General features: G+C 41.9%; 1 protein-coding gene across 1 annotated transcript in view; it reads left to right on the forward strand.

Annotated features, from left to right (window-relative positions):
- The window catches only part of PDZD2 (PDZ domain containing 2), a 137,987-nt gene that overhangs the window by 105,610 nt on the left and 17,775 nt on the right, over positions 1 to 14,602 (forward strand). The window contains exons 9-18 of the mRNA XM_086479822.1: positions 454 to 568; positions 2,313 to 2,386; positions 2,553 to 2,778; positions 3,822 to 3,939; positions 6,132 to 6,264; positions 9,134 to 9,215; positions 10,190 to 10,293; positions 11,056 to 11,224; positions 12,385 to 13,175; positions 14,373 to 14,517. Coding sequence (XP_086335948.1) covers positions 454 to 568; positions 2,313 to 2,386; positions 2,553 to 2,778; positions 3,822 to 3,939; positions 6,132 to 6,264; positions 9,134 to 9,215; positions 10,190 to 10,293; positions 11,056 to 11,224; positions 12,385 to 13,175; positions 14,373 to 14,517 — 1,957 coding nt within the window. The remainder of the gene's footprint in view (positions 1 to 453; positions 569 to 2,312; positions 2,387 to 2,552; positions 2,779 to 3,821; positions 3,940 to 6,131; positions 6,265 to 9,133; positions 9,216 to 10,189; positions 10,294 to 11,055; positions 11,225 to 12,384; positions 13,176 to 14,372; positions 14,518 to 14,602) is intronic.

A 14,602-nucleotide genomic window follows, 5' to 3' on the forward strand; every position in this document is an offset into this window, starting at 1 on the left:
TTACAGCACTGACCTTATGTCATGTTCTTAAGCTTTTCTTTTTCCTGAGGAAATGCAGGATCTGTGGCAGCAGAGAAAACTACAGTTAATCCTGGATAGAGATCTTAGGGGTGGGAATCCACTGTCTGTCAATTTAAAAGCAATGTGTTACAGTTTTTAAAACGGGAAGAGGATAACATAAAGCCATTAACCCAGCATTTAAAAAAACCTGTCATCTTGAAATAGCATTTTTGTTATTTCAGTTTAAGGTGCCTGCTGCTACTTTTGGGGCTGATAAGTGTGTTGGTCTTAGAATGAAAATAAATTAGGAAATGCAAGCAGAGGGTAAGATGGCAGTGCAATTCATCAGAAGGTTTTCATCTTTCCTTTGTCTTGTGTGTTATCAGCAATCTTTCTCACATAGGTGATAATAAAGTAAGGTGCCAGCTTTGCCTTCTCTTCCCTTTTCTGTAGGGTCTTGGATTCAGCATTGTGGGAGGTCAGGATTCTGCTCGCGGACGCATGGGAATTTTCGTGAAGACTATATTCCCAAATGGAGCAGCGGCTGCTGATGGAAGGCTTAAAGAAGGTATGATAGAGAGAATCCAACTGCATATAAAGGACCACAGTGGGATATTATTTCAGTCCAGCAGAAGAATTCAAGTACAGCTTTATTTAGGCACCTGGCCATCAACAAGAGGCTGTGGAGGATGTAACACACCCTGTTTGTCCATCCTCGGGAAGATCATTCATAGCAGTTAACTTGATTATATTGCATATTGAGAAGGGGAAACTACAGCCTGATAGTTTTTGTTTTGTTTTGTTTTTAACCTTCCTCTTCAGTGAACTTTATTTGCCCAAGCCATAAGCTGCAGTTCTTTAGCTGGAGAGGGTCATTGATAGCAGGAAACATATCTATCCAACCAACATCTGGCTTAAAGATGCTGGTCCAAGAAGGGGTTATACAGAGGGACAGGCTTGGAAGAGACTGTTTTGGGCCCTTGTGCTCTCTGAGCCTCGTGGTAGGATTTTGACGTGAATCAACAAGTGAGAGTCATAACCAGAAAGAGAAAAGAGAAAGAATGGGATTGGCAGTAAGATCACCCATCTGGCTAGAGAATCAGATATATCCTGATTTTTATTACTGCTTTTCCAGTCTTGATCTCTGAGCTGGACGTGTAGCCTGCACTGTGTGTGTTTGCACCCTGATCCAAGAGCTGTGGCAGGCAGACAGACCCTTATGCGCTATTGAAAACACAAAGTGACCATGAGTTCAGAGTGGTGGTTTACAGCTCTTCTGCAGGGGTTGTGTTACTTCTTTTCCACAGAAAGCTGCTCTTGTGTTACTTCTCTCCTTCTCCTATCATCATTCCTCTCTTTACATCTCATCACACTTCTTGTATTGGAGGCTGCTTTTGGTGCCAGCTCTCACACTTGCTGCCAGAGGGAAGCTCATGTCCCTGCAGCATAGGTTGTGCACTTGCTAAGGGAAGCCAATAAGTAGCAGCTGTCCCATAAACTGAGCAAGCCTTTGCAGGCTATTCAGAGCTCACATACGTTTCCTTCCGTTTTTTTTTGTTTTGTTTTGGTTTTTTTTTTTTTTTTTTAACCAGGGCTCAGAAAAGAGAGGAGGGGTAGACTTGGCTGATGACATGGCCCCATCTAATTTTTCACAGATGCAAATAAAATTGCAGAAAGTGGATCTGGATCATGCTGACCCTCCTTTTAATAAAATGAAGGTTGATCAGCGCAGCTGGGATATAAGTAGTAAGACCCAGAGCCTGAAAGTAGGTAGAAATGCAACGGGATGTCCTCACTGGCATGGAAGGGCATTGTCTGTCACAATGTGTGGGCTACATGCTTCTCCATCCACAGGTATTTAGTTAGAGGGCATGTTTACTTTCTGCATGTGGATGCAAGGTTAGTTTTCTCTGAACAGGCTTTGGAGTGTTATGCTGTAGTGTTTCTCTTAGATTCTCATTTCCCCTGTTCATACTTAAAGAAAGGTGGTGTCATAGTCCCTTTGCACTTCATGTTATAAGCATCTGTTTTCAGACTTTAGGTAAAATCTGTAGTGTTTTCAGCTTGTTTTGTTAGTATGAGAATGCCAAGTTAAGGATCTCTGCTGAAGAACAGTCTTTACTCTGCTAATTCATCGCTGTTAGCTTGCAAAGTCATTAGGACAAGTGAAAAACTAGGGACAGTAAAAGGCTTTTAACTGAGCAGTTAACTGGAATCCTCATAGTAGTGGGTTGCCTTATGTACAGGAAAGGTTTTTTTACATGCCTCTAGTCTATATATTGCTGACTTCATTTTTTGTATCTAATTACCAGGGGATGAAATCCTAGAAGTTAATGGAGAGTCTCTACAAGGACTGACCCATCAGGAGGCCATTCACAGGTTTAAGGTAACGTGGATGTAGTACGGTAGAGATTCATGCTCCTCTTTTTTTCAGTGCCATTTCATACCCTTGGATTTATATTCTTTTGCTACCACAAAATACTATATGCAGGTTTACTGGCAGATGTTGGTGTATCATGTTGCCTTATCAGGGTTCTCTGATGTCTCTCCAGCAACTTAAGAAAGGTGTGGTGACCCTGACTGTGCGCACACGGCTGCGCAGCCCAAGCCTCACGCCCTGCGTGACTCCCACCTTGCTGAGCCGCTCTAGCTCCCCCAGCTCCAGCGCTAGCGGTGGCATGCCAGTCCCTGGGCCCGATGAGGCAGATGGTTCTTCCTCCAGCCGCAAAGGACCCGGCCCAAAGGACAGGATCGTCATGGATGTGACGCTGAATAAAGGTGAGGGTCCATTGGAATGAGCTTGAAGAACGAATCCTTGCTTCCTAGAGGAGTTTTTAGGAATAGGGAGACTCTTAAGATCCAGAGCAACAACTCATATCCATCTGATCTTGAACATGGGATGGGGAAGAAAAACATCTTCTAATGCAAAAACTTCTGAAGAGTTTCCCCTTCCACGTTTCACTGCTCGACTGTCAGCAGACTCTTAGGGGTAGCAGTCAGTGTCCATGCTGCTGAAAGAGGGAGGCTGTGAGATACCAGGCAAAATGTGAACCAGCCTCTTGGCAGCCCAAATGGCTGTGCCGTTCTTGTAAAAGGCCTCTCTGGGGAAGGCAAAGCCATGCAAAGTGCTCAGAATTGCCTAGATGAGCTGTTTGGACTCCTGCCTGAAGTTTGCTCTCATTATCAATAATTTCACAAGATAAACTTAGAGCATATGCTGTATGTGGTGGGACAAATATGCCTATTTTAAGGTCTTAAAATAAGTTAGTTTTAATGAGATTCAAAATTTGGAGAGAGAAGGTAAGATGTCCAGCAATTCCTAATTTAGGAATGCTGTTACCTGAAGGAAAGCAAAGGTGAAAGTGGACAGAAGTAATCATCGAACCACAGCTAACACTTCACCTTTCTTCATGCCTCTTTGCTGAGGAATGCCTTGCAGGTATTTAACAAAAGAGAGCAGTATAGTTGGCAGCATCTTCTATGCTCACGTTTTCTGCCATAATTTTAAGTGACATCTTTATTGGATTGCTGCCCCCACTCCTTTTTGCCTTGGACCAGATCAAACCTTGAGTGACATTTCCAGGCAGTTCCCACGGCACACAGAAAATTTGCTGGGAGTGATGGATCTCAGAAAACAGTCAGGATCAGATATTTTCAATCCTGATTTCCACTGTTGGTCTTGGCTTCCTGACTGACTGCACCTAAGGCCAGCCCTGAAACAATACATGAGTCTTGGTCTCAGATGGGACGTGGGAACACAAACATTTGTGTGTCCTGTGTGATTACAATCTGCTACTTTTCTTTGTACTTGTTTTTCACAGAGCCAGGGGTTGGGCTCGGCATTGGTGCCTGTTGTCTCACACTGGAAAACAGTTCTCCAGGGATATACATTCACAGCTTGGCCCCAGGATCAGTGGCTAAAATGGATGGCAGATTAAGGTTAGTTAAAGCAGAAACATGCTGGAGTGGTTTTACAATAAAATCGATTGAGACTTTGTTTTCACCAGCTGGTTGATGTCTCAGGGAGGGGATTTATACTTAAGAGTTGACCAAAAAGAAAACATTTAAATAAAGGCATTCCAAAGTGGTATTAAATACCCAGGAAACATTATTCTGTGTGGTGGAAGCAGCACGATCGTTAAGGTTTGGGGTTGTGTTTTAATTCTCTGTACAGAAAGCTGAGCCTAATAGCACCCTTTGAGAAAGGGGAGCAGCAAGAAGTGCAGCCTCATGTCTTTTTATCAGAGCTGCAGCCAGAGACCCCAGATTGGGAGGAAATTTGCAGAGCTCTGCTAAAAGCTCAGTCACCTGAAACTCTCATAGAAAGAGCTGGGGGAGATGTTCTTGCAGCTGACTGTGCCCATGGCTGCAGCAGCACTTTTCTGCCCTTACTGTCTGTCTGGCAGGATTGCTGCAGGCTGACCTGCCCATCTCATTTACTCAGTCATGGAGTTTGGATGTCTTTAAGGAGCTGTAAGAGAGAGAAGCAATCATTCCTAGGGTTCCCTTGTGCTTTACATTGGATTAAGTGACAGAAAGTTATTTGCTGTTCCTCTCCTGGAGACTTCGTTTTTAGAAACCATTGGAGGAAATCTTCCACGTTTCTGCGTTCCTGCATAATAATGCTGGTGGGCGCTGGGAGCATCGCTCAGGAGGAGAGGCTGCACTGAAGACCCGCTGGGACTGTGTGATCCACACTGAATGTGTGGCCTGAGCACTGGTGCAGAGAGGCAGAGCAAATGCCTTGCTTTCACATGGGTAGAGAGTGCCTTCTGTTTCCTTGTTTACCAGGAAAACTGTGATAGAGCAGTTAATTTTTTGGAATAAAGGAAGAAGATAATTTTATGGTGACATCCATGCCAAAACCCTTGAAAGTTCTTACCATGTAGAAATGTCTATAGGAAACAGAGTTTAATGCTAACTGGCTTTCTTGTAAGCCTCTTTGGAAAAGATTGCAGTGCTGGTTGCATCTGTATGTAACAGCTGTATTGTTTATTAGGTTTAAGTGATTGATTATATCCAGGCATGCTTCCCAGATTTCTAGCTTGCTTCTTTGAGACATTGCTTCTGTTGTCCCATCAACGGTTTATGGCTCCATAAGCCAAAACTTAGAGGATGGTTTTGATTTTTGGAAAACTTCGTGTATCAAGTACTGGCTTTGGAATACCGGGAGAGGTTTGAATCTAGCTCCTCTGTGTCTAAGCTCCCCCTCTGTCATGTGCCTGTGTAAATGACTCTGTGTAGTTTTTAATAGCTATGTAAATCTAAAAGATGGGCAGAGCAGTGGCGTGATTACACAACCGGTAGATCACGCTTTACTTTCCTAAGCCTGCACCAGAAGTACAGGTTACTGAAGGCTGCCACGTGCAATTGTCTTTGGTATGTGGACTCACAGTGCAAACTCATTTCCATTGTCACAAGTAGCCCAACATAAATCAGCAGCAATAAATTATTTGTCTATTTAAAGCAAATACTTTAGTAATTATGGCAAATGCTTTAATGATATCCCTAGTTGATGATCTTTTCTTTTGACTAGTTCCAGATGTCTGAGTGCCATGAGCAAGAGTTAAGAAATGGGGAAAACAAAACTAAACAATCTGTGCTTCCCTTTCAGAAGAGTTTTAATTTTTTTTTCTTTTTAATGGGTTCTATATGTTAAATTGTAATAAATACAAGCTTATCGCGCTCAATTTTTTCCTGCAGTCATTTCATAAACTTGTATCTAAACCATGAATTTCTTATCAGTGTTTGTGTTAAGTAATTCAATATGATGGGAAGGAACAGCCCATCTGAATCTAATTTTTCCTCTTCTGTGCTCGACAAGTATCTGAATGCAGAACTGGAATTGAAGTTTGCTTTCACTCTGGTCCAAATGCAGCCAGTTTTCTCTGTTGATTTAAGAGGGTTTGTAGCACTGACGGTAAATGCAGAAGGGATCTCTGGACCTCCTTTCTGAAATCAACAGGACTTAAAAGCATTCACATCACTGGGAGCCAGAGCAAGACTGGCTTCTTTGCAAGTCAGATCTTTTCCAGACACTTGTATCTTTGAAAAGGCTTGGCTATCAGTTGAAAGCACAAATGTTTTTGTAAAAGGCAGTTGAGATTAACTGGCTCTGTGTCTCTCTGCAGTCGGGGTGACCAGATCCTGGAGGCAGATTCGGTGAGTCTGCGTCACGCAGCATTAAGTGAGGCCTACGCCATCCTGAGCGAATGTGGTCCAGGTCCAGTCAGCCTAATTATTAGTCGGCATCCTAACCCCAAGGTGAGGAGAAAATCTGTTAGTGTATCTGGGTTGTTTTCATCTGGTGCTGTAATTTGAGTCTTGGCTGTCGGGAAAGCAGCAAATGAAGAATATTGGATTTTTCTCTCTGTGGCGTTTGTTGTGCAAGAAGTCAGGATTGCAATGATGCCTTCCAGTTTTGTAAGTTGTAGCAATGCTGGACTATCCCTGGTGCTTTTCACTTAGTCACTCACTGATCAAATGCAATTTTCCTGGAACTACTTGAGTGAAGTATTCCCATCTTTCTCGGTACTTGGCCCAAGTGGCAATGCAAATATGGCACAAGTCCTCTTCCTCCTGAAAGTTGTTTTGCACTTAGCTTCTCTTTGAGTAGGATATTATTTAGGGCCAGGAATATAAATATCAACAGATTGAACTGATCAGCTATAATAAAGTAGTAGGAGTACTGTTTTTAAAAAAGTAAAATCTGTCCAAAGATAAAAGTTTTCCTTCAGGAGTTAAAATGTGAGAATCCAGAATGTACTACTACTGTGAAATCTGTGCAAGGGCAATTTGGAAATAAGGCTATGTTTACAGAGTGAGTATTTTCAAGCAATTTTTAAAAATCGATGATGGAAGATAAAAGTCTTTCAACTGAGCTATAGGGAATAACAACTTCTTTTATTTCAATATTTCAAAGAATTTCATGAGTGTACAAAACCTTCCTGTTTAAACAGGAATGAAGCTGTAAAAATATTTGCATTAGTGGGTCCAGAGAGCTCCGACTTTTGAACTCGTAACTACAAATGGAGGCTGTAATAAATCCATATCTAGGGGAACTCAGGTTTCTTATTTTATAATTAATTGAGTGTTTTCTGTTAGTCAAATATACAAACAGACAAATAGGGGTCTACTGTCCAGAGTTTGTTGTTATTGCTGTGCTGCTAAAAAGAAAGAGGCTGTGATTCTGTTAGTTAAAGGCAAGCATGGAGGGGGTAAGAATTGGGCTTATGTCCTAAGATAACAGTATTTCTAGGGAGTCTGAAGGCTGTGCTGAACCAGCACAATGGTTCAATTTGATTGCATTATTAAGGTGTGTAGACTTTCTGGAGAGTCTGTAAGTAGCATGAAATAAAAACTCTGTGGAGTGGAGCCTACCCTCTCTCCTCCACCCTTCATCTTCCTGTGGTGGTGGCTTGAAAGCCGATGAGTGACCCAACCAGGTATCTGCTGAGAAGATAAACTGAGTTAAGCTAATTGCTTGCTATTACTCAGTAACAGAGGGAAACTATTAAGTGGCTCCTATTACAGTTTTCCACAAGTGATATTTAAAATGACAACAAATCCTTTGCCAAGAAATGCTAAGAAAAGCTAAAAGTTGAGCTGGAGGGACCCTAAAGCATTTTTTCCTCCCAAGCAGTACTGAATCTATGGTCCCTCAAAGGTGGATCTCTGAAGGAGTGTCTATATGGGGCCAAATACGTATCATTATGTCATAGTCACCCCTTTTTCTGACAGCACTAGGAGATCTACAGAAGTGTGTCTGTGTGGTTTTGTTTTATTTTATTTTATTTTATTTGATCTTAATAATACTCCAGCATGTATATTGTAGTTAGGAATTAGCTTGTCCCTCTCCAATTTGATCTGCCTGAAGTGTAGAGGATCCTAAAAAACAAAATTCGCAGAGCTTGCAGAAGTGGACTTTTGGTTAGCTTTAAACAAATACTGCAGTCTGCCTAGCACCTAGTTTTATCCTGGTGACATCTTGTACCCAAAGGTTTGTGTAAAGGAGAGCATACTGTCAGGGCTTGGTCTGTGTCTTGTAGGAACTCCCAGTGCCCCAGGAGACCAGAGGCTTTTGGTTTGCTGTAAGGTTGTACCACAGGCTGAAGAGAGAGATGTATTTCTACAAAGACTCATGTTGTTTTGGACGTTTTTGTACTTAATGTCTCATTTTATGATACAAAAGGTCCACAGTACATTTTGTTGCTGAATATGTTCACTTTGGTGTTTTCATGTGCTTCCAAGAGAAATACCACAAAATTTTCTTTCTTCTTGTTATTCTGAGTGAATGTGGCATTTAAACTATGTTTAAACTGCAGAGTTTTCTTAGGAATCTTTCATGTCTTCGTGGTTCAGAAAGATTCAAGTTTCTAGTCTCTTATTTATGCTGAATTTTAATTCATGTAAAGCAATGTGCATAGAAATTATTTTTGACAGAATTAACTTGCTTTCTGTTTTTGAATATGTATTCCTGCAGACTAGTTGTTCCCGTTACAAAATTATATGGACTTTTCCAGTAATAAGAATTAAGTGCGTGGTGGTAGTTCAGGGCCAAATTAGCAAATATGGTGAACCAGTATTTATTCTTAAACCAGAAAAACATTAATTACCAATTACTGGTTTAGATTTTCTTTTTTAAAGCAAAGAGAAATGAAAATTAAAAAGACAGCTAATATCTTGGGAAGTCTGATGTTCTTCCGGTAGGTTAAGTGTACAGTATCTTCTGTTGCTGGTGTATGCTTGTACAAAGCAGTCTTTGTCTATTTTAAAGTAATATTTTCTCAATAAATCAATGTACAGCACTTAATTGAGTTTAAATTGTGCTGTAATGGGTTAATTTGATTTCTTTAAGTCTGGTGCTGCTTCATTTGTTTGCGTCATGTGGCACGTGGATGTAGTCTTCATGAAGTCAGCAGGCTTCTGCCTCCTGGTTTCTGCAGGAAAGTGGCATGGAGGAAGTCTGAATCAGGGGACCAAGACTTAGGAGCTCTCAACTAGGTCTTCTTTACTCCATTTTTAAAAATAGTAGCATATCTGGAATGTATCGTGTATTTGTAGTGATAAGTGCTCAGACTTTCTTCTTCATTTCGTTTATGCAGTTTGATCTGTGTCTCCCCCATGACTTTAGGTTTCTGAGCAGGAGATGGATGAAGCAATCACACGTACTACCCACCGAGAGAGCAAGGATGCCTGCTCCTCTCACATCACAGGTAGCAGCATGTTCTCGCCTAATATGTGTTCTTTTCCAGATGCAGGAAGGTTTAAGGACGTGCTCTTAGGTTCCCCAACATCAATATTTTTAGGGCCCTCAAAACAGCAGAACAGTTCAGGGGATGTAATCACTCTGTCCACTGAAGAAATTTTAGCAAAAGCATACAGTTCAAATGGATCAACTCTATAGCTCATGTCACTTGCTTTGTTTCTCTAGGCTACCATGATCTGAAAGTAGGGTTGCCAAGAGCTGGTTGCTCTATCCTGTCTTCAAGATGAATGGGAAGCACAGTGTCCCAGCAGGGAAAGGACAGGAGGAATCAACTCCATCTGTGTACGCTTATTCATGTAGTTGGCAAAAAAAAGAGAGAAAGTATTGTTATGTACATTTGAAAAAGACAAGATATTTCTTACTGGACTGTACGTTTTGTCTCCATTTTAATCTTTGGGGTCATATCAAAATATGTGCTCTGGCATTTGTCTGATGTTTTCAAACTCCAGACTTAGCACTTCCTAAAATCTTACAGATGGAAGCGAACTCTTGTCAATGGCAGAGTGACTAGTAAGGTGATTTTTAGACAGAAATGTTAAATTCTTAATTATCCTCTTTATATCTGAGTCAGCTAAGACCTTTTTTGTAGTAGGCCTTGCCAGTGGCTGCTAATTTGTCTTTTGAAGTTGCACCTAGTCGACAGCATGCTCCAGCAGATGAGGAAGACCATCTCCTGCTCATCTGTTGTTTGTAGCTCTGTCCTGAACCTGGCTAGCATAATGTATCTCTGTGATAATGTTTCACCTGATCTGAGGGAAGAGCTTGTGAAATGTTAAATAAATCTCACTTCAGGAAAGCAGTTTGGATAATAAATAAGTGGGATTAAATGTAGCCCCCAGCTCAGAATGTCAATGAGGACCTTGCTTGTATGTATGGACCACAACTTTAATTTTTGGCATCTAACTAAGCTGTGTTTAACAGGAGCTGTACAAAAAAGTCCATCTCCTAGTGTGAAGGCCAAACAAGGAGAGACCTCATCTCCACTCAGCTGGACTATGAAACGCTTCCTGGAGCCAGCGAGCCGGGTAAAAGGATTAAATGCAATAAAAACAGTGTCTGCTTCATACTCTGCTTTTACTGAAGCTCTTATTTGATCAAGGAATTCAAAACCAAACCTCTATACTCCTTCCCTGTCGTATGGGCTCTATAAAAGCGTTTGTTTCTCATGTCACATGCTTAAATTGTGACAGCAGCAAGTTCCTGTTCGTCTGTGTGGCTGTAGCCTTTGGGTGTGATGTGCAGAGCATGGCAGAGAAAGCTGTGGGCTCCCACCTCCTGCCACCTTGAAGGCACCTCTGTGCTGTGAGACACAGAGATGAAGTTAGCAGGAGAGACCTGAGCCCCTGGGCAGAAGGTTGAGTGCTTGGTCTCTCTATATAGCCATTTTGCAGTGGAAAAGTCTTTGGTTTTCCTGGGAAAGCCAAAGAAGCCATACAAACTGTGTCCAGAGGTACAAACCCTTCCCTTCTCTGTGTGGAAGGTACAAAAAAGGGAATTACACATATGAATGGTTTCATCCTTGTTTCTGCATTGAACCACACCTGCAAAGTAGTGGGTTTTGGAATCCTTTTTTTCTTTATTATACTGGCTGAAAACGTATTGATGTGCAGCATTTCAGTCATCCAAGTTTGACAGTTCGGCACTCAATATACTGACGAGTCCTCTATTTTAAAATTTGGCTTTAAACTTCCGTTATTGATCAGTGTGAGTGGAGTTTGTGGTGCTTGCATGCAGACAGGTGCTTTAAGCCCCAATGATGGCTGGTCACGAGGCTCACTTCTTTTCAGCAGGGATCTGTCAGCTCCGAGGCAGAGCTTTCCCAGTACTTCTCGCACGATGGTATGGGCCAGGTCCCGTTTTCTGATGCCGTAACCGGCTCCTGTGATGAAGAGCAGCTCCGTCAGAAGAACAGAAACAGTTTTTTGGATGATGGCTCTCTTCTTCCTGGCGGCCTAAGTAAGCAACAGAAATGTGTCTGGTCATTTGGCTAATGCGGGGAGAGTCACTGAGCGCTCGTTTGCTTTACAGGAGAGCCACAGTAATTCCTGTGCTGGTAAGAAATGCTGGGCGGTGTAGTGCAAGCCAGTGCTGATCATAGAAATTCTGGAAAATGGACGGGGTATACCACAACGAACATAAATGCCCGTTTCCATGATACTTTGTCCAAATTGCTGCTCTGATTATATGAAAATTACTTTCTTTGATTGGTTTGGCTGAAACCAGATTGACAGCGCTGCAGTCATTTTTTTAAATAACTGATGATTGTCTGATTGATTACATTTAAATGAAAGTGTTCATAGCTATTTTTCAAATACACAATTTCAAAATGCCACATGTAGCAGTGTAAAAACAGTCAAATGTTCAATTTGACGTGAGATATTTTGCATATGTGTCTTTCTCCCCATAGTAATTGACTGAAAGAATCTTACATTTCCTTACTGACATGCATCTGATCTCAAGTTCAAAGGATATTACACTTGTTCTGCCTTTCCTATGCTACCCAAATAATGTCTTTGTCTACAGCTTATTTTTCTCTCAAAATTCATTATTTAATGCTTAAAAGCATTTTTACATTTAAAAATACGCACAAAACAAAGCAAACCAAAAAAACTTTCTACAAATTAAGATGCAGTTCTTTCTAGGAAGGATATGGAAAGGGTTCTTGGGTTTATTAGTCTTTAATTTGAAACTGATTGTCATGTGCTTGCATCTTTGTTCAGCAAAGCATTTTGCACTCTCTGTAAATTGATGCAGGCAGTCCTGAGCATAGATTTAAACAAAATGTGAAAGAATTTCTGTTGTTAAAGTAAAGTACACATGTGAATTTGCATCCCTTTCTTCTTTGAGTCATAGTCATTATTTAGAAATAAACTGAAAATAGAACCAGATGTGCCATGAACTGGTTTCGGGATTTACCCATAAATAGTAGAGCCATCTGCCTTCCCTCTTGCTTTTTACTGTAGTTAGAGGGAGGACGTGAAAAACCTACTTTTTGCTTTGTGAGGAGAGGTTAAGCTTCCCCTGCAAACACAGCCACTGTACTCTGCTGCAGTCAGACACATGGTATTAAAAATTATCTATAAAGGTAATTAAAGTATAACTTTTTTTTTCCCTAGCTGCTAGAGAAGCAGGAGTGACAAAAGCAAATGATCTGGCTTCTCCAGCTAGTGGGAGATCATCTGGCCTTCACAACAAGCACATGGAGTCTGTTCGACCTGGCATCCTCAGCGACAGCCCCAAATCTGCCCGCAGCCCTTTTCATCGACAGAGAAGGGTTGTTTTCTACGATGGTGATGTTAGCGATGATGACGAAAGTTCCCACTTGCAAAGAAGCCAGAGGGCCAAGAGCCAGGAGGACTCTGGCATTGTCATTACAACCTCATCTGTGGAAATCGATGATGAGAGCCAGGACAGTGAGTCACCTAGATATGGTGGCACGGAGACATCTTCTCCTGTCTTAGGAAACTCTGTGGAGTCTGCAGACAGCACGCTGGAGCAAACTGACTCTCCTTTCTTCCCCATCATAGCATTCGATTACTCAAGTGTGCCTGAAGTTCGTCTTGGCAGCCTGAGTTTGAAGGAGCTCCGGGAAGCACAACTCGAATCTAAGAGATCGCCAAAACTTGAGCACAGAGCAGTCACAAGAGTGAAAAGCATGATGAGCACTGAGTGCCGAAGCCTTCAGAGACAGAGGGTGGAGGAGCACAGCTCTTACAACAAGCCAGTTGCAAGGATGCTCCCTCACAGCAAAAAGTGTGAAGCAACCGATGGGGCCGGGCAGGGCCAGGGTGAAATAGTCACTCTGGTTCGCAATGAGCATGAGTCATTTGGCTTGGATTTGGAAATCCAGGCCATGCCCTTAAAGGTTGTTGTCACAGGGCTGCGGCCAGGTGGAGCAGCAGAAATGGTAATTTTTAAATTTTTCTTGGCTCATTGTGATTTACTTTCACTTTGCAGAGATTATTATTGTTATTATTGTTGTTGTTGTTGTTATTATTATTATTCAGCAAGTGATCTGTTGAGAGTAAGTGTAAGGGAGGTGTTTGTTTCTGCTGGGCAAAATGTCTCGTCCCACATTGTTCTGAAGCTGCTGTTAAATGTTTCTGGTTCAGAAGTGCATCCTAGCTGATTCAAAACTGAGGAAGTCAAGAGGCACATCGACTGAGATGGACTCATCCCCACTTGCAGTCACAGTTTTGAGGGAATACTATTCTTTTGTTTCCTTTCTTTTTACCGGGGGCAAAGACAAAACAAGTAATTCCTGGTGGTAAAAACGTTTATTACCCTCTGTTATTTTATAAGCATGTGTTCTTCTGTGTACAGATCTGGTAGCAGGAGGCCTTAGGTGCTGGCCCGGTTTGCCAAGTGCCATGGTAGTACCAGAAACACATTGCTTTTCTGTTTCTCATACCTGCACATACTAGTTTGGATACTTGCTTCATGCTGGATGTGGAATTGCTGACCTAGATGCAAAAGTGCAAAAAGAGCAAGGCGGATACTCTGGTGCACAAAGCTGGATGTAGCATTTTTAATCTAGTTAGGGTAAGAGGGAATATGTTGTAGCAGTTGGAATTGGCCTCTGAGAGCTGGGGATTTGGGTTCTGTTCCTGCCTTTTTCTCTGACTTACTGTTCAGTGTTTAGAAATGTACTTAGGCTTTTACGTTAAGAGCTCAGTCCCTGTCCAATTTAGTTATTTAGGAGAGTCTCATTGGTCCAGTGGGAGGTTGTGACCAGGAATGTAATTCATACATGAAATACAAGGTAAGACAGTGTTTCAGTTCCGAAGAAGCTAGGGCTGATTCGTCCCAATTCATTTAAATGAAGAGGGCTACGTCCTCCATCCCAATACCGATCTCTCAGAGAAACCAGCAGCTCTTTTGACCTTCATGTTTGAGATTGATCATTAATTCTTCTCCTGGCAAAAGCACAGTCTGCTCTTTATTTACGTGTTGGCAAACTGACAGCAGTGGTACCTGTGCTCTGCGGTGATATGAAATAGGGAATGTTGCGCATAAGCCATTAATTGCTTCACAGCAACCTCTGCCCCTGTGGCAGGGCTTCCAGTGTGTATTTGTAATTTCCTTGAATCTGTCGTTGTGTCAGGGATCAATGGGCAAGATGGCTGTAGGAGACGAGATTACCACCATCAACAGTATCCCAGTCAGTAAGATGACGTATGAGGAAATCTGCTTGCTTATGCAGTGTCTTCCCACATCTGTAACCCTGGAGATCCAGAAAGCAGCATCAGGTGAGAATGTAGTTTTGCATTCGTACCATTTATTCTGAGTACCAGTGAAGAAGGTTCCTTGGATTGTCTGGGTCTGATCTTCTGC

This window comes from Leptosomus discolor, chromosome Z (assembly GCF_034619465.1).
Source record: "Leptosomus discolor isolate bLepDis1 chromosome Z, bLepDis1.hap2, whole genome shotgun sequence".
Classification (NCBI taxonomy): Eukaryota; Metazoa; Chordata; class Aves; order Leptosomiformes; family Leptosomidae; genus Leptosomus; species Leptosomus discolor.